General features: G+C 38.7%; 1 protein-coding gene across 1 annotated transcript in view; it reads right to left on the bottom strand.

The window, feature by feature from the left end:
* The window catches only part of CRB1 (crumbs cell polarity complex component 1), a 189,528-nt gene that overhangs the window by 121,763 nt on the left and 48,522 nt on the right, over positions 1-19,243 (bottom strand). Inside the window, exons 4-5 of the mRNA XM_044674912.1 lie at positions 13,227-13,366; positions 3,642-3,824 (exon numbers count right to left, since the gene is read on the bottom strand). Of these exons, the coding sequence (XP_044530847.1) occupies positions 3,642-3,824; positions 13,227-13,366 (323 nt within the window). The remainder of the gene's footprint in view (positions 1-3,641; positions 3,825-13,226; positions 13,367-19,243) is intronic.

The following is a 19,243-nucleotide window of genomic DNA, read 5'->3' as shown; positions in this document are numbered from 1 at the left end:
CCTATAGACAAGACAGCATTTCTCAAGTGAGCTTCCCCCTCCTTTTCCCCAAAATTAATGCTTAACAAACTCTACCTGCCATCCCTCAGTCTCTGTGATTTTACCTGAAAAGAATTGTACATTTGCTACTTATTGGCTTAAGAGTTTCTTTTGAATGGAATATTGCAGTAAATACTGTTGTTTGCACTCTGAGAGTTCCTAGTAGTAGTAGTAGTAGTAGTAGTAGTAGCAGCAGCAGCAGCAGCAGCAGCATCAGCAGTTAATATAGTGCTTTAATGTTTGTAAAACATTTTTACAAATTTACAGTTTTCAAATATTATCTTATTTTATCTCACAATAACCATGGATGGTAGAAGCTATCATTATTCCCACTTTATAGATGAGGAAATTAAGAGAGTGGTTAAATAACTTGATCTTGCTTTTCAGTCATGTCTGACTCTTCATGATTCCATTTAAGGTTTCTTGGCAAAGATACTGGAGTGGTTCACCATTTCCCTCTCTAGCTCATTTTACAGATGAGGAAACTGAGGCAAACAGGATGAAGTGGTTTGGCCAGGGGCACAAAGCTAGTGAAGGTCTGAGACTAGATTTGAACTCAGGAAAATGAGTCTTCCTAACTCCAGTCCACTGTACCTCCTATCTGCTCTACCCAGGGTCACACATTAAATATGAGGCAGGATTTGAATTGAAGTCTTCCTGACTCCAGGTCTAACGCCAGACCTATTTTGCCACCTAGCTAAACATAATGAAATCGCAAGAGAAGACCCTAAAAGAAACAAACAAACAAAAACTGCAAGGAGTATCACAGGATAGCTCCAGAGTAGCCGGCTTCCCAACATGGCAATCCTTTAAGCTGATATTGACTGACTCCTTATTAAGGATGTTATAAAGAGATTTTTGTTTGGTACCAATTGGATTAAATGGCCTCAGGGGTCCCTTCAAACTCTGTCCCACGCCAGAATGATTCTGTGGTTCTATTTCCATCGGAATTTCCTAAGCAAGCCATACCTCTTGGACTCTAGTACCTTGGGCTAAATTCAGTGTAGTTATACTTTCTAATCTCTATGGACATTCCAGACAATTAAATCTGCCATTGTTGGGCAGCAAGGTGGCTCCTTTCACCTCACATATAATAAAAAGCAGAATTTTGGAATCTGTACTTAGCAAAAATGTAAAATTTGTTTTTGCTTCATATGATCATGAAAACTAACATTAAAGCAGAACAAGCTTTCTTCCACTTCTAGTTTTAATAATACAGCATAGAGGGGGCAACTGAGTGGCTCAGTGGATTGGAGGCTAGATCCACTCACTGGAGGTCCTGGGTTCAAATCTAACCTCAGACACTTCCCAGCTATGTGACCCTGGGCAAATCACTTGACTCCAAATGTCTAACCCATACTGTGCTGCCTTTGAACCGATGCTTAGAATCAATTCTAAGACAGAAGGTAAGAGTTTAAAAATGAACATGAAAAGAAATTTTAGAAGAGAGAAACAAACTCATATTAGAGACTGGACTTTTCTTGCACAAAAAAGAAAGGCTGAGAAGTCCTCATTGGGGAGTTTCCGCCCTCCCCTCCCTCATGAATTGTGATAATCCAAGGATTCTACTCTCTATGTCCCCCAAATCATCTTCATCCCCTCTGAGCCCTCATTCGCCTGTACAGGTTATCCTATAAAGTCATCTGGAAACATAAATTTTCTGCATGAGATATTTGGTGTTTTTTTTTTTTTACTCTTTTGCTTCCAAGTGAGAATACTGACTTAACAATCACCCATTTGGGAAGCCCTTTTCCAACAAGAACAATTCAAATGGGTAGAAGAACTTGATTAACATTCTTTTGAATTTTAAGAAAAATTCTTGAACTTGAAAGACCCACACTAATTCATATTGGAATCTCTCTAGTAGAAATAATTGAGTGGGATATCTCTTTCAAGTGGTCATGGAACCCAGTGATGAGACTCCATAGCATTCTGGGGTTCAGTACATTAGGAACACTGTTCCCCACAAATACATCTGATCAATGCAATCAGAATGTTGTTATTCACAAATAGATGTGTCTGTAAGACCTCACCATTTCTGTTAGATTTTTCTCTGCCGTTTGGATTCTCAATAGTACTCTGCCCTCCATAGCAGTGACAACCAGTGCTGGTGAGCATACGTCTCCCCATTTTCCACCTTACTTGATAATGATAACAAGAGGGTTGTTAGACAATTATCACTTTGGTTGTATCTATTAAAGAATTTTGTATGCCTGAAAAATAGACTCTTGGGAAGGACCTTGTTATAGAAGAACTTATAAGGGCTGAATTATCATTATTTTGATTTAGAAGAAATGCTATTTTGCAATCAAACAATAAATATGAAGAGATCATATGTTCTCATTATCTTTCAACCATTGTGTGACTTAAAGATGCAGTTTATTTCAGAAATTCATCTGAGAAAGTCTGTCTGTTCCAAATCTCATATTTTCAACATTTTATAAGCAAATAGACTCTTTTTAAAACTTCATAAATATCTATTATTTTTGACATTCTATTATTTTTTCATATTATCCTGTGCAAACCCTTTGCTTTAGTTAAAGTGACTTTCTCCCCCTTCTCTTATCTCTTCTTCAAACTCTGAATATCACTTGAGGCCTAAAGCAAGTCCTAAGTTCATGGGGGAGAAAGTATTTTTTTCTCTTTTATGACTCAAGGCATTTCCTTAAAGAAGTAAATCACATTGAGCTAATTAGGTAAAAAGAAATCAAGCAAGACAGATATTTATTGAGTAGCTACTGCCTACAAGGAGGTACTTGTTTGCATGGCGCTAGGGAAGAAAAATAGAGGCTTCTTTATTTTCTTTTTCAGAACAGAATTAGATGTCCCTAAAATGTCCGTTCTTATTAATTTTAAGATTAGATAGTATCTATTTCATAGCTACAGATCAGACAAAGACTAATGTCTGGGAACAAGAGGAAACAAAAAGTCTATTCCTTAATTAGGATCTTCACTGATCATATTCATTAAATTAAAGAGGCATCCAACTACTTGCCACTGACTGAAGTGAGAAGAGGAGAGTGTTGCTTAATATCCACCACTTATTTTACTACAAGCCACCTCGTCCTTCACTTCCATCTTCCCTTCTCTCCTTCTCCCTCCTATCTTCCTTGGGTCAGGGTCACTGGATCATTGGTCCCCCAAGAATCTTCAGTCCTAAGGGGTAACACTAACTAGAAGTCCCAGTTATAAGGGAATATTAATTGATTTCTTGATGATAGCTCCAAAAGCCGGAGTGGCAGATTTTGGTCCAGAATCACATTGTAGTTTGTTCCTATTTTTAAAGATGCTCTCATACGGCTTGAGATGCTCGTCTCCCAGTCCGATACGTCAAACTGTCACATTCCCTCTGTCCTCAGCTATGCCTTCCAGTTTTGTGAAGGAGAAAATTAAAACTGCTGGCTTAACCATATTAAACCATTTTCTTGTTTATATTTTCTGTTGAACAAAGTCTTTTCCATGTCCACCAGGGGGACCCAATGCACTGCAGGAACACATTCGGGTCCCCACATTTCTCATCACATACCTCCCTCCCATGCTGGTTGGTTGGTCTGTTAGAAGATGCCAGAAGAGTCTGGCTTTTAGAATCCCCTTTTCCTTACCTGTATATCCAGGTTGACAATGACACACGTAACCTGTGGCTTGAAGGTAGTTGAATTTAGAAGGCAACTCGGGGATTTTCCCATAGTGGCTTGCCCAGGACCGCTCCACACATTCCCCAGTAGAGAGGCAGGGGTTGCTGCTGCACTCATTGATGTCAATCTCACACTGGGAGCCTGTGAACCCTAAAGGATGGAAATAAATAATACTAATAATAATGATGATGATGATGTGAAAGGCGCTTATCCGAGTTCATGAACTCAAGCGTGTGCCTTAGGTGAGGTCCTCCATGATGCTCATCCATGCACACCCTGGGAGAGGAAATGTTTTCTCTGCCAGAAAACAAATGCTTGCCCCAAATGCCATACCCTATGAAGTGTTTAACAGGCATCATTTGTGGTTTTGTATCTCAAATTCCTCGCTGATGGAAAGAATTCACAGACTGTAAAATAAAGAACTAGCTTCACTTTGTTCAACAGCCAGAGCGAGAGAGACTGGCCCTAGCCTGTGACCTCTCAAACACATATTTTGCCCCAGGCAAAAGTGTGAACTAGATGGAGCAGATTATTTCTGTCCGTGACCCTGTGTGCTGCTCTCATCATCCCTACAGAGCCCTCCAAGCTTTTATACTATCCACTGCAGTCGAAGAGGTCCCCCATGACCCAGGCACTGACCCACGCTGGAAACCAGAGTTTTTCCACCTTATTTTTGTGTCATGGGCCCCACGGACGGTCTGGGAAGCCTGTAGTTCCCTTCTCAGAATAGTGGTTTTCAGCAGTTGAAGAAGTGCTCACTTTTAGTTAGAAGTTTGGGAAAATAAAGGAGTAATGCTTTTCCCATCCAAGTTCATGGATGCCTTGAAATCTACTCTGCTGGGTTTGAACTCCACTAAACAGAATGTTATCACTCAGGATAAGCTGATTACCTGAAATCTCATGATCTGGGTCTTAACTCAGTTAACTTCTCATCTCCCTTAGCCTCTTCCCCCCTCTGATACACCCAGAATTTTCCTTTACCCCTTCCAGCTCCCTTTTGTATGTTCCCCCTTTAGACTATAAACTCCTAGAGGGCAGGGAGGGTCTGAGATTGTCTTTCCTTTTCTTATTTGTATTCCCAGTGGTTAGCACAGTACCACACATACTAAAGCCTTAATAATGTCTACCAAAATGAAATGAACTATCTTTGGGGCTCCCACCCTAGATTAAGAATCCCTGTTCTAGATAGTCTTTTCTTCTTAAAACTAGCCTACTCTGTTTCATCTTTTTTAGGCAAGTTGGTAAAAACAATTTAAGGAACTAATTAAAGATAAAGAATTAATGTCTAAGGGAAGGTAAGTAGCACAGGTGAATAGAGTGCCAGGCTTGGAGTCTGGAGGACCTCAGATGCTTCCTAGCTGTGTGACCCTGAACAAGTCACTTGACACTGATTGTCTAGCCCTTACTACTCTTCTGTCTTAAAATCTCATTCAAATCAATGGATTCTAAGACACAAGGAAAGGGGCTTAAGGGGAAATAAAAAAGAACTAATGACTAAAGCCACACTTTATCTGCTCTCTCACAGATCAAGAACTGGAAAGAATTTCAAGGACCATTGATCTAGTACAAGTACCTAATTTTACAAATGAGGAGAGTGAAATCTAGGGAAATAAAAGGACTCTCCAAAACAACAAGGTAGAAGACAGTGACTAGCTACCCTCTGAAGCCAGATCTTCTAACCCCTAATTTAGTTCAAATTTGCATTTCAAGCACCCTTGATACACAACTCAAAGGAACCCAAATATGGGAATTTTCAGTGACTTGTGGTTGGACCAGTATGGGAAATGTTTTTGATTATTTAGGCCACTCAGTTCTTCATAGGAATGTGCATATTATATTTGTGTGCTGGCCTTACCCAAGTCTCGTGCTTTGTCAAAAGTTGGACCAAGAAAGTGTGACTGGATCACCGTAAATCTATCTATACTCATTCAATTCAATTTTTAAAAATAACATTTAAAAAGCATTTATTAAGCACTGACTACATATGAGCCACAATGCTGTTTTAAACAGATAAAGATGAAAATAAGACAGTTCATGCCTTTAAAATTTTTCATTCTATCAGAGGATACAACCCTGATAAGTAATAATAAAGTATATACCAAGTAAATACAAAATACTTTCAGGAGGAGCACAGGGCTAGTAAAGGGAGCAAGAAAGAAAGGTCTCCTGTAGGGCTTGGTAGGTCAGCTGAGCCTTTGGGCAACTAGGTGTCCGGAGAGGTGAAGGCCACGATGGAAATTCATTCTAGACATAGGGGAATGTTTCCTTAAAAGCCTAGAGGAGAGAAAGGTGGAAGGTGTGTGGGGAGCAGCAAGGAAGCCAGTTTGGAAGGAAAAAAAAAGTGTCTCAATGGTAATACTGTAAAATGTATCTGGAAAGGTCGACTAGAGGCAGGTAGCAAAGGATTTTAAATTTAAAAGAGGCATTTTTATTTTATTTGAGAGGCAAAAGGGAGTCTCAGTATCCTCTGAAGTTATGTGTTTAGACATGGGTTTGAAGAAGATTCTATTTGACAGTTCTTTGGAGGACTGATTGAAGAGGGAAGAGACTTAAAGTAGGGAGATTAATTAGGAGGATATTATAATAGTTTGAATGAGAGGTGATGATGTGATTAATGTTTATGTAAGAGATGAGAATGAGAGAGATGTAAGAAATCTTGCTGGAGGTAGAATCAACAAGACTTGACAAATGATGACATGGGGTAGAGAGAGTGAAGAGTTGAAAATGATTTTCAAACTGTAAAACACTACTACTAGAAAATGAATTCAAAATAACTACTACCAAAAATAACTCAAGCTCATATCCCTGGGAGGGTAGGCTGTCATATTGTTTAACGTGTCTATTGTTCAGGCAACAACTAGTCAACAATTGTGTAGTTTGTTCTAGAAGAATCATCCCAGAATTTTGGGAAATTTATAGCACTGGTTTTTTTTTTTTAAATTTCCAGTGCTGTTACTTGCATAATGTTTAAAAGTTAATTATATTTTTTCCAATTTTTTATAGCATCCAAGTTATCTTGATTTGTTTCTTCAACTAAACATGCTCAATCCTAATTTTAGAGGTCTTTAAGGAAATGTGGGTGTCTACATAGGGTGGGGGTGGGGAAACATGACCCACTACTCAGAATCAATTGAGTTTCCCAGGTAACAGAGACAATGCTGTGTTAAGGTTTTGCCCCTTTCAAACACTGAATGGTTACATTAACAGATTCTAAAGAGATGAAATCTTGAGTGGATCACACCCCAGAGTGCCCTATTCATGGAATATAAAGAGTGTGAAACTAGGAGTGGCCATTCACACCTTGTAAAGAGGTTACCCCTTTCTGACTTTGATGGGCTGAGTCCCTGATGGCTTTAAAAAACGCAAAAAGCAGCTCTAAGAAGAGTTAGTTGAGGGGGAATAATTTCTGATGGAGGCACAGATGTGAAAAGGGTCTATGCTGGAGGATACATAAAAGTCTTTAAAATATTCTTTGTCTTTTTTCTTGCATCTCTTCCAGAGTGCAATATGGCGGGCAATGGTGTCACAGTAGAGCAGCCCACCCAGTAGGAAAAACAGTGTCCAGCACTAGCAACCCCAGTCAGGGGGAGCTTTGGAGAGAAGTAGACCCAGGGCACACGACAGAGCCACTTGCCAGCAGAGATGCTATAGCCATGCGAAGTAGCATCCTCATCCAAGAAGAAGAGAAAGGCTGCCAGGACACTGCAAGGCTTGAGATGTATACTGCCTGAGAGTGGTCTGTGTGCGGATGCCTTCTCTTCCCAGGGACACCATGTGTATTTGTGGGGAAGTATACTGTGGATTTTTAAATTAATCAGCATTCTAATTACACAATACTCTGGGTTTGACCAGTCTGGCTCAATCCAAGAGGCATTCATCCTTTATAAAGGGATTATTGGGTAGGGTCAACATTGTACAATGAATTTAATATGTTTTTATAAGATTAAAACCTCATAATGTGTGACTACAATTTGTGGGTCTATCAACAGAGGTGAGAGGTAGGGAATGGGGCAGGATCTTCCCTGTAGCCTTGTCTCCTTAGGGAAACCAAATAAAGTTAAGTTAAACCCTATACTGCTCGGGGAGGCACATTTCCCCCCAAAAAAGGAACTGAAGATAAATACTAAAATTATTTAGAAAAAGTATTATTTAGAAAAGTATTATAGAGGTCAGCATCAATGCAAAAGGAAGGAAATGGATCTCAATATACAGTGTTTGCATTTTGAATCTAACACGAAGGACAAGAACTTTGTCTCAAAAAACAAAGGGATGCTATGTTTCTTCCAGGTATACATGAAATCTAAATGTGTAAGTTCCTTTTGTCCCTATCAGAGAAAATAAAAAGTAATAGTAATAACTGAAGGACCCTCATAAGGCAATGATGGCACTGTAAGTTGGATCAGAGATTTGGAACCAGAAGGGACCTTTAAGCCAAAATTCAACCCCATCATTTTGTTGATGAGTTCACTGAGAGTCAAAGATTCAGGGACTTGTCCAGCATCACAAAGTATGTAGCAGGGCTAAAATCTGAACTTGGTTCCCCTGCCTCCAAATCCAGGACTTTTTTCTAGAACTTTTAGAATTCTGTTCCCTTGACTTCTTTTCTACTTATTTATTTTTTAAATCCTTAACTTCTGTGTATTGGCTCCTAGGTAGAAAAGTGGTAAGGGTGGGCAATGGGGGTCAAGTGACTTGCCCAGGGTCACACAGCTGGGAAGTGTCTGAGGTCAGTTTTGAACCTAGGACCTCCTGTCTCTAGGCCTGGCTCTCAATCCACTGAGCTACCCAGCTGCCCCATGTTCCCTTGATTTCTAAGCCAAAGCTTTTTTCAGATAGACAATAGTGTCTCCTTAAACTAACTTAGTATAGAGGGCTTATGAAATGGGTAGGAAAGGATTCCAGAATTTGGACTTTTAGAAGCATGGCATGTTTAGTCAAGTGAGATGTAAGACCTGGCTGGCAATCTGAGTATGAATCTTTTTCTTGGGATGGAACCAACCACATATAGTTGGCTAGAGAAATTTAGTAGCATTTATTCATATAGAATGTGGTGACACAGAAATGACCATTTTTTGGAGTTGTAGGGGCAGTTAGGTAGCACGGTGGATAGATAGAGCACCAGACCTGGAGATAGGAGGTCCTGGGTTCAAATTTGACTTGACACTTCCTTTTTGTGAGACCCCAGGCAAATCACTTAAGCCTGATTACCTAGTCTTTGCCACTCTCCTGTCTTGGTGATATTTTTTAAAAAATAGTCATAGACCCTCTGATATAATGCTAGTATCTGTGTTTGTGGAAATGCCAGCACTACAATCTTTTGATATAAAAGTGAGAGAGTCAAACCAATAAGCATAGTGAGAGAGATAGATGTAGCGTGAATTACTAGAGAAATAGGAAATCAAATATGAATTGTGGTGTTAATGAAGTCATGGTTGAGTAAAGTCATTTTATACTAGGGTTATTCTATACTCTAAAATAATTTTCAATTAGTAAATCGTTATTATCAATTTTTAAACAAAGATTTGAATCCCAATTGTTACATTTTGTGAAGGAAACTGAAAATCGGAAATATGCCTTACTAGAACAAGGCAAGAAGTAAGAGCCTACTATTATTGGGTATTATTATAAAATAGCTCTTGGAATTGGGTCACATGTCAAATAATAACCAGAAAATAAATTTTGTTGCTTAACAGCAAAAAGTATCAGTTACACATGAAACTCAAGGCCTGGCTCTGCAGTCTAATGAAGAAACCCACAGTTGTTGACAGAAATCAAAAGCATATGCCAGACGGAGGTCCCAGAGTCCTTTAGGTGTCCCCTGAAGGACCTTTGTGGTTTCCTTCTTCAATCTGAATACCTAACATCTATCTTAAAATATTTTTTTAATTCATAAAATTAGATACCCAAATTTCGTGTGTGTGTGTGTGTGTGTGTGTGTGTGTGTGTGTGTGTGTGTGTTACAGCATCTTCAATGAGGAATAGGTTTTGGATATTTTCTCTTTTTCCACCCTTCCTTTTCCATGTTCCAACTCATACATAATGGCAAGAGCAAGGAACCAATTTAGAACCTTCAAAAAAAAATTTTTTTTTTCTCGGCTAGCACACATATTATCTCATTCATATCCTGAGCCTTACAAGGGATCTGATTAATGGTCTTGCCAGTCCTGTCCCCTCTGCTGGGGCCCCAAGAGGATTCTAGAGGCTGCTCACTTAAGCCGTGTATATAAATAGGCTCCTTCAACCAGGGCTATGTTCAATATTTTTTAACAAGATTTTCTATAAACCCTTGTCCTGGCTTGACTCCCCCCGGGCTCTGATATTATGTTTTGTGCTTTCTTACAACTCTGGTCACATTTGGAGAACAGTAAAACTTTTCAAATTGGCTATTTAAGGTGTCTCTCACTTCTTCCTAATTAATATCTTTAGTGGAATGCCACCTAATGCCACTAGGCTGGCACCACTGTTGATTCTCCCACCTTTGGTGACAATGGCTTCACACTAACTAGTTCGATTTTATCTTCCCTTAGTAGAAGGTAATTTCACTTTATTTTTGCATCCAAGTACCAAGCACAATGCTTTGCAAACAATAAGCATTTAATAAATATTTATCTTTGATGGACTGGTTTAGTGACAAATGTGGGGGCTTCTCTGTTGAATTCAAAGGGAAATAGAAGACTTCTAGAGGAGATTTTCTCATCATAGGCAGTGGCTGAGTACAAATCTTTCATTTATTAAACATTTTTTGAGCACTTACTGTGTAGCAAGCATTGCTCAAGGTGCTAGAGATGCAAAGACAAAGATGAAACAATACTTGCCCTCCAGGAACTTTGATTCTATCTTTGTATATCTATGTTCTCTCTCTGAATAGATTGTAAGCTTATGGAGGGCCAGCTATGTCATATATCTTATTCCCAGCATGGTTTCCTGCACACAGTAGGTGTGCTAAAACCATGTTTGTTAACAATGATGATCATAATTTAAATGGGCTTTTAACAGGGATTATTATACATACTCTTAAATTTTCTTTCTTTTTTAAAAAATTAAATAAAAGCCTTTACCTTCTGTCTTGGAATCAATACTGTGTATTGGTTCTAAGGCAAAAGGGTGGTAAGGGCTAGGCAATGGGGGTTAAGTGACTTGCCCAGGGTCACACAGCTAAGAAGTATGTGAGGCCAGATTTGAACCCAGAACCTCCCATCTCTGAGCCTGGCTCTCAATCCACTGAGACACCCAGCTGCCTCCTCTTAAATTTTCTAAAAATGGAGAAGACAAATACAGACTGCATTGGCAAACAAACAAACAAACAAATAAATAGCATGTCCACACTTAATTTTAGTCATTTTATTTTGGTTTGCTACATCAGAAAATCTTTTACCCTAGATATTGCAAACCTAAGTTTTGCAATAACTCTACTGTAATTAGCATAATATCATAAGGGATTTTCTTTCCCAAAAGCAATAAAATGACTGAAAGAAAGATAAAAAAGAGAGAATAATAGAATCACAAAATCTCAAAGCTGGAAAGAACTTTAAAAGCCACCAAGTTGATCTCAAACGAAGCACAAATTCCGTCTATAGCACTCTGACAGGAAACTCACTACCTATGAAATTAGGTAACCTTATTTTTAGTGAATTCTGTTAGGAGGAATATAAAAGTAGAATGTTAGAATAATTTATTAATAGCCTATGAATTGTGAAAAATTGGTGGTATCTTTTTATGTAGAATTAAAGAAAGGAGAAGGGAAATTCTATAATCCATAATTTTTTATTTTATCATTACCATGCTAGATGTTTAGAATTTATAATGCAGTTGTTGTTACTGCTCTTGTTTGGAGTATAGACTCTGTGATTGAATGCAATATGCACTAATGTATGTAATTGTAGCCTGCCTATTTGATTATTTCCATTACACTTAAATATATAAATGAATGAATGAACAAAAAATATTTATTAGGAACTTAAAATATGTGCTAGGTTCTTTGCCAAATGCTGGAGATGCAAAAGCAGCAAAAAAGCGAGAGTTCCTCTCCTTGAGGAACTTATATTCGAATAGAGAAAAGCAATAAGTGCATTCTAACAGGAGCCAGGTGGCCATGCAGAGGTGTCCCTGTGAAGTCACCGAGATGGTGAGTAGTATCACTGGGTGATGGATTGGCATGTCCTTCCCAGAAATGGCAGTGCTGAATTATTTACTGTTCCCAGAATAAGAGGTAGAAAGGGAGGTGGAAAGAGTGAAGTATGGTGGCTAACAATGGTGAATTCTCACCAGTCAGCAGGACAATGCCTGGTAGGAGCTAATGAACCTCGGGGGAGATAGGAATTTGGCTATAGTATAGTGCTGAGGAGCTAGAGCTTACGAAATATAATAAAAGGATTGTCTAAAATTGCTAAATAGAAAAATCAAAGAATTTAAGAGTAGGAAGGGACCTTAGCAAACACAAACACAAAAGGAATCCCTACTGTAACATGGTCATCTCTCAATAAGCAGTTAATCTGGCATCTGTGTAAAGCCCTTCCAGGAGTGGAAAGCTCATCACCTCTTAAGGGATCCCGTCTCACTTTTGGGCAGCTCTAATTGTTAAAGAGTTTTACCTGATGTCAAACTTAAATTTGCCTGTTTGTGTCTCCTCCTGGTTCTGCTCCTTGGGGCCACACTGAACAACTCTCATCCTTCATCCCATGCCAGTCTTTCCAATTCTTAAAGACCTTGAGTCATCTCTTCCCCAGGCTAAACATGACCAGATCCTTCAACCAGTAAGATGATTCAGCAAATTTGTGATTAGCATCCTACTTGTCCATGTTTTTCTATGTATGTTTTCCCGGAAGAGTTCATTCTACAACTGTAGTCTAATGAAGAAACCTACAGTTGTTGACAGAAATCAAATCCCTTAGGCAAATTGCTTAGTATCTCTGAGTCTCAGTTAACATATCTATAAAACGAAGATGATAATGCTAGCAAAACCTATCTTAGAGAGCTACTGTGAGGAAAGTCTTCTGTAAAATTCACAGCACTATGTAGTGTGCATTATTATTGTGATTTGTTTTTACATTGCAAATATCATGGGGACCAGAGCTTGTCAACTATTTCTGGTTTATCCCCCTATAGCTATCTAGTTCCATGGGCACTGAACATGCATTTATGACTGATTGGTTGGCTAATGAACCTATGTGGAATACCCCTGGGATTTCTAAGTTCTCCTATGGCTTTCTGGGAAATCTAGGTATCTGAGTGAACAAAGAGCACGAAAGGGAGAAGTAGTAGATGCTGTGGAAATCATTTTCCTTGAAGCTATATTGACTTCCTCCCACTGTTGACTTTTTTCCCCCTATCTTCTTGTAATTGGGCTGCACATTTAACCTTTTTAGCACAAAAGCTCATCAAGCAGCATGAGCATGAGATCTCTGAATAAATATTATTTGATTAGGGATGAAAATTGAAAGCAGGAGTTGGTATCAAGCCATGATGAGACATTAGCTTTCTGTGGGCAAAAAAAACACACAGTAAAGAAATATTATCTATAGGTGGTTTAAGGTGGGGGTGGTGAATGCCTACCTGGCCAGCAGTGGCAAATGAAGGTGTCATCGAGCTCCTCACAGGTGCCATTGTTGTGACAGGGCTTTGACGAGCACACAGACAAGGAGATCTCGCAGTGTGTTCCTGTGAATCCAGTATCATCACAGATGCAGCTGTAACTAAAGAATAAAAATGAAATCTCAGGGTCAATATCTAGTCAAACACAAATTAACTGTCTTTAGTGTCCCAGTCAGATCCATGGGGTTTTATTACCTTCAGTCAGTCCTACTATAATCACCCACTACAGACCTGAGAGTATTCCATGGGGTAGATTCCTGATTGTTCATATTAGAAAGTACATCACTCCACCTGCCTTCTGGTTATAAGGATACTGTCAAATGAAAAGACATTGGAGGGGCAGCTGGTGGGTCAATGGATAGAGAGCCAGCCCTAACATAGGAGATTGTAGGTTCAAATCTGGCTTCAGACACTTTCTAGCTGTGTGACACTGGGCAAGTCACTAAACCAAACTGCCTAGCCCTTATTGCTCTTATTTACTGGAAACAATGCTTAGTAATAATTCTTTTTTTTAAAACCCTTACCTTTCATCTTAGAATTAATATTGTGTATTGATTCCAAGACAGAAGAGCGGTAAGGGATAGGCAATGCGAGTTAAGTGACTTGCCCAGGGTCACACAGCTAAGAAATGTCCGGTTAGATTTGAACCCAGGACCTCCCATCTCTAGGCCTGGTTCACAGTCCACTGAGCCACCCAGCTGCCTCCCTTAGTATTGATTCTAAGACAGGAAGTAAGGTTGTTTTTTTTTAAGTTATTGTACCCAACCAGGCTTGTTTACCCAACTCTAAACTTTAGGCAAGGACAAAAATTATGGATATGAAACAAGTGATAGAAACCTGCTATGGGTATATGATTCTCTTAAATATGGGCTCCTCAGTAATGTTCCCTACAGAACACAAATATTTATACAGGATAAAGAAATGGGAACTATAGAAAATAACAGAAAAACCTTGGGAAACATCCTTTGATTCATGAGGCTCTCTTATTTTTGAATTGTCAGCACAAGCAGAATCATTGTTTTCCCAAAGCATTAGTAGGAGGCCTAGGATTAATTCCCAGATCCCAAATGGAATTCTGAGATTGATAATAGTAATGGGTAGGGGACCTGGGCTTAGATACATTTCCTCTTATAGTTTGTCTCTGAAGAAACAACAGTAAGATCTTGGAGATGGTATTTAGGTGCAATTAGGGAAGAAAACTTTCAACTAACATGAACCAAGGACCTAGGATCCTAATAGCTCTGGATTGGCAGCTCTCCCTCCCCACTTATCTTGGTTCCAGCTTAGACCTCACAACTGTCATCTGGGGAAACAACTCTTGAGTGTAGACTACCTTCCATTGGCACTATCAGATAGAAAGTGTGGGTGCAAATTCCTTGTCGTTTGTAGCAGAGGTGGCATAGGTGTGTACTACCCACTGGCAAAGGCATTTTCTCACATGCTGTGTGAACGTGACATGATTATCATCTTTGTAAGTCTTGCTTCTTTGGCAAGCTTTACTAGAGAAATGATCCTCCCTAGATGATTCACGAAATTAGGGACTCTAACAAGAATCACATCTCTGTGGGTTGCAAGAAGTTATTTTTCTTCTTAGACTTCTGAACTTCATGCACTTCATCAGAAACTTTTAATGGTCACTAAAACAATTAAAATAGTAGCTAACATTTATACATTGTCTTCTATCTATAAGGCACTGTGCTAAGTGCTTTATAATTATTATCTCATTTGAACTATACAATAACGCTAGGAAGAAGGTGCTATTATTAGATCTATTTAAAATTAAAGAACAGAGTGCCCAGGGTCACACAGCTACTAAGTATCTAAGGTTGGCTTGAAAGTCCTCTGGCAGAAGATGGAACTTGAACTGAGTCTTAGAGGAAATTAGAGATTACAAAAGGCAAAAGTCAAGAAATAGAGCACTCCAAGTAGGAGACAGAAGTGCTATATGTGAGGAAAAACAAGTCCTAAAAAAGTAAGTTAGCTCCATGCTATGAAGGATATAATAGCTCACATAAAAGAGCTTCATTTTATCTCAAAGGCAAAAGGGAGCTACTAGAATTTATTTGGGGAATGGGGGGCAGGTCTGCGTGTGTGATGTTGGTTTGTAGGAGTCACCCTAATCACTTTGGAACATTGCCTTTGAGCATAATAGGGACAGTGACTAGGTCTGTGATTTCACTGGCATATTGTGGTTCATGGTGAGGAAACTCTATACACCAGTGCATGTTGGTACCTTTTCTACAACTTAACATCTTAGAGAATCACTTAGAGCACAAATAGCGAGGTTAAGCATCTTGCATTGAGTCACACAACCAGTATGTATCAGAGAAGGGATTTGAACCAAAATCTTCATAGCTCTGAGCTGGCTCTAGCTACACTGTCTCTGTACTAATAATAGTATAAATCAAATCTTGATTTTGCTAGAAGGTAGTTATACAAGAGTTCCTTCTGAGGCATTTCCTTTCCCTAAAGTAGAGTATTACTGTTGAGAAGAGAACATAAGAGCTAAGAATTTTAAAAGAGTCAAGGTTAAGATGGGTTGTTATTGTTATAGTTGCTGGTGGTGGTCGTCTTCCCTTTTTGTAGGGGTGTGTGAACTGGATTTAAGTGAGGCAAAGTTGCATAAAGTCATTGACTTCATTTTCTTTTCCAGAGTCATTCAAGTTCAGTGGCAAGACAAAAAGTCAGGATGGCTGGTGATGGCCCTGGATACAGTGGATGACCTTAATGTCTTCAATATCTGACCAAGTCCTAGGCACTATACAGCATGTAGGTTGCATCTGATTGGCAAATGGATTTTAGGCTCTCGCTATAATAGTGGAGTACCAGCATCTCCCAATTTCAGTTTGAGTAAATTATAAAAAAAAATCTAGAGATCTTGACTTCTATTTCCCAGTCCAAATTACTTGTAAAATACCTAACAAAACCCATATGAATCCTGCCAAAAGAATTCAAAGGCAGTGGAAGAAAAAAAAATCTGGAAAAAACACCCTTGGATTGCAAGTTTGTGTGATTATGCTCCTTCAAAAATGCTTTGTGAAAAATATGCTTGTCAACTTGGCTAAGATGCTACTAACCAAAATCAGTATCTCAGACACAGAAAAATGTAGTTTGGAATTTTTTCCCCAAAGTATCTTCAAGAAAACATGAATCAAGAAAACTTGGCCAAGAGCCACATTGTTGCTACTCTTCACGACATTTCTTGCAAACGTTTTGCAAGAGTGGGTTCTCATCCTTTGGATACATCCACAAAACACCCAAACATCTGGAAGTTTTGTCTACATGGTGCCAAATGTCCAGGTGTTTGGCACTGTGTATATAAAACATCCAGATGATTGGACCTTTTTCACTTTTCAGTCAGAATTTTGGCATCTTATAGACACAGCTTTGGATTCACACTTAGAAGAACCTCTAGCATTGTTTATCTAAACCTTTTGCATCCTAAACATAGCTATGTCACTGAATTGAAAAACTGGTGCACTGACAGCAAATTTTACAAAGGTGTGAATTTGATGTCACAATAAACAGCTCGGAGCTGTTAAACCCCTTTTTCAAGGCTTTAACTTAAAAGTGAGCTAACAAATGAAACAAAACACAAGGTAGCTCAAGGAACAAATGACCTTTGGAGGAAGTGCTCTTTGGAGAAGATTAAATCAGGGTTCAGGGGAAAAAGCATTGATTTTGGGAAGAAGTCATTGGGATAAGTAAATAACTTCTCTCTTAACCCATACTTTCACCAAATGTGGCCAATGTCCTGTTTCTGGTACATTCCTTATGTGTGAAAGGGCAGCAACTTTGTGTGACTGGCATGTGCACATCAAACCATTTTCAAAGAACTAGGATAGTTGAGCCAATAGAAGCTAGGGAAAGCCAGAGAGCAGATTAGAGATGAACTTGTCCATTCTGGTGCAGAGGGAGCTAGAACAAAGCGTCTGTGCCTACAATCTGAGAAGTCATAGAAGCTCAAGGGTGGGAGCAGAGCATTATGAGCTTGAAGAGAGCCAGTCCCAAAGGTCCTGAGATAGGATGTGGAATGTCATATTTGAGGAATGGCAAGTAAGCAGATATAGCCAGATGTGTGGAAGGGAGTGAAATGCAAGAAGTCAGGAAAGGCAAGAATGTACCAGGTTATGAAGATCTTTAGATGTTAGACAGTTAGACAGGGCAGTGGGTGTGTAGTATATATTTCTATGAATATGATTTTAGAGATGATAAAGAGTCTCTGGAGCTCACTGAGCATGCACTAAGGTAGGATCGATTTTCTTTAAAAAACAAACATCCTGGTAGCTAAGTGGAGAATGATTAGCTAGGAGGAGAGACTTGAAGTAAGGGGACCAGTTGGAAGGCTATTGAAATAATATACGAAAGAGGTGATGCCTGAATCAGAGTGGTGGTTGTATGAGTATAGGAAGAGAGTCTATGCAAAAGATATTATGAAGGTAGAAACGATAACATTTGGGAATTGTTTGGCTATATAGTAAAAGGGTGAATGAACGGTCAGACACTTCCTAGCTGTGTGACCCTGGGCAAGTCACTTGGCCCCCATTGCCTAGCCCTTACCACTCTTCTGCCTTGGAACCAATACAGAGTATTGATTCCAAGACAGAAAGTAAGGGTTTAAAAAAAATTTTTTTAAAGAGTCCAGGTAACTGGGAGGATGACTGTACCCTTGATGGTAACAGGAAGTGTGGAACTGGGGGAGGATTTGGGAGGAAAGATAAGTTCTGTTTTGGACATGTTGAGTTTGAGATGCCTATGGGACATCCAGTTTAAGATGTCCAAGGCTCAGTTGTTGATGTAGGAGTTGATGAGATCATCAAGTGATATAGTATATAATAATGAAAAAGAGAAGAGGGCCAAGAACAGAAATTTGAGGGACCACACACTTAGTGAGAATGAAATACATGAAGAATCAGTAAAGGAGTTTGAGGAATAATCATCATATTCCATAACACATTCTAAATGGACCTTTAACCTTAATATTAAAGATCATGTGATAAAAAATAGAAAAGAAGCAGATCATATACCTTTCTTAGGAGATGTATTCTTAACAAAACAAGGCATTTAGCAAAGATGAAATAGATAACTTCAATTACATTAAACTGAAAATTATTTACATAAGCACAATTAATTTATCTAGGATAAAAGGGAGATGGTAGAATGGGAAATATTTTTGCTAAATTTCTCTGATAAGGGTTTGATATCCAAGATATACACACATACAAATACATAATACATACATATATAATATTTGCCCACACATGCATATGACCAAGAGTCATTTCCTAGTAGATTAGTAGTCAAAGAAAGTGATTCAAAAAGTTCTCAAAAGAAGAATTATAAACTATTAACAACCCATATGAAAGAATGCTTCAAATCACTAATAGAAATGTAAATCACAACCAACCCTGAGATTTTTCCTCATATCTTACAAACTGGCAAAGATGACAAAAAATACGAATGGTTAATGTCGGAGAGTTTTTGTGAAGATAGGTTCCCCATTGTCCTAGGTTCAAACCCGGCCTCAGCCACTTCCCAGCTGTGTGACCCTGGGCAAGTCACTTGACCCCCATTGCCCACCCTTACCACTCTTCCACCTATGAGACAATACAATGAAGTACAAGGGTTTAAAAAAAAAAAGATAGGTTCCCCAGCATGCTGTTGGAACTGTAAATAAATATAACTGTTTCAAAAACAATTCCAGATTATGCAAATAAAATGACTAAAATGTCTGCTCTTCAACCTTAAGAATCGGCTACTAGATGTATATCCTAAAAAGTCCATTGGCTTTTTAGGACAAAGTCTTCACATACACCAAAATATTATATAGTAGCACTTTTGATGATAGCAAGTAATTAGAAACAAAGTAGACACCTTCAATTGGAGAATGGCTAAACAAAGTGGTATATGAATGTATTGGGATATTACTGTAGTATAAAAAAAATGAATGTGATGAATACTGAAAAATGGGGAAAATG

This window comes from Gracilinanus agilis, chromosome 4 (assembly GCF_016433145.1).
Source record: "Gracilinanus agilis isolate LMUSP501 chromosome 4, AgileGrace, whole genome shotgun sequence".
Taxonomy (NCBI): Eukaryota; Metazoa; Chordata; class Mammalia; order Didelphimorphia; family Didelphidae; genus Gracilinanus; species Gracilinanus agilis.
The sequence above is the reverse complement of the archived record's forward strand: the minus strand, read 5'-3'. Positions and strand labels throughout refer to the sequence as shown.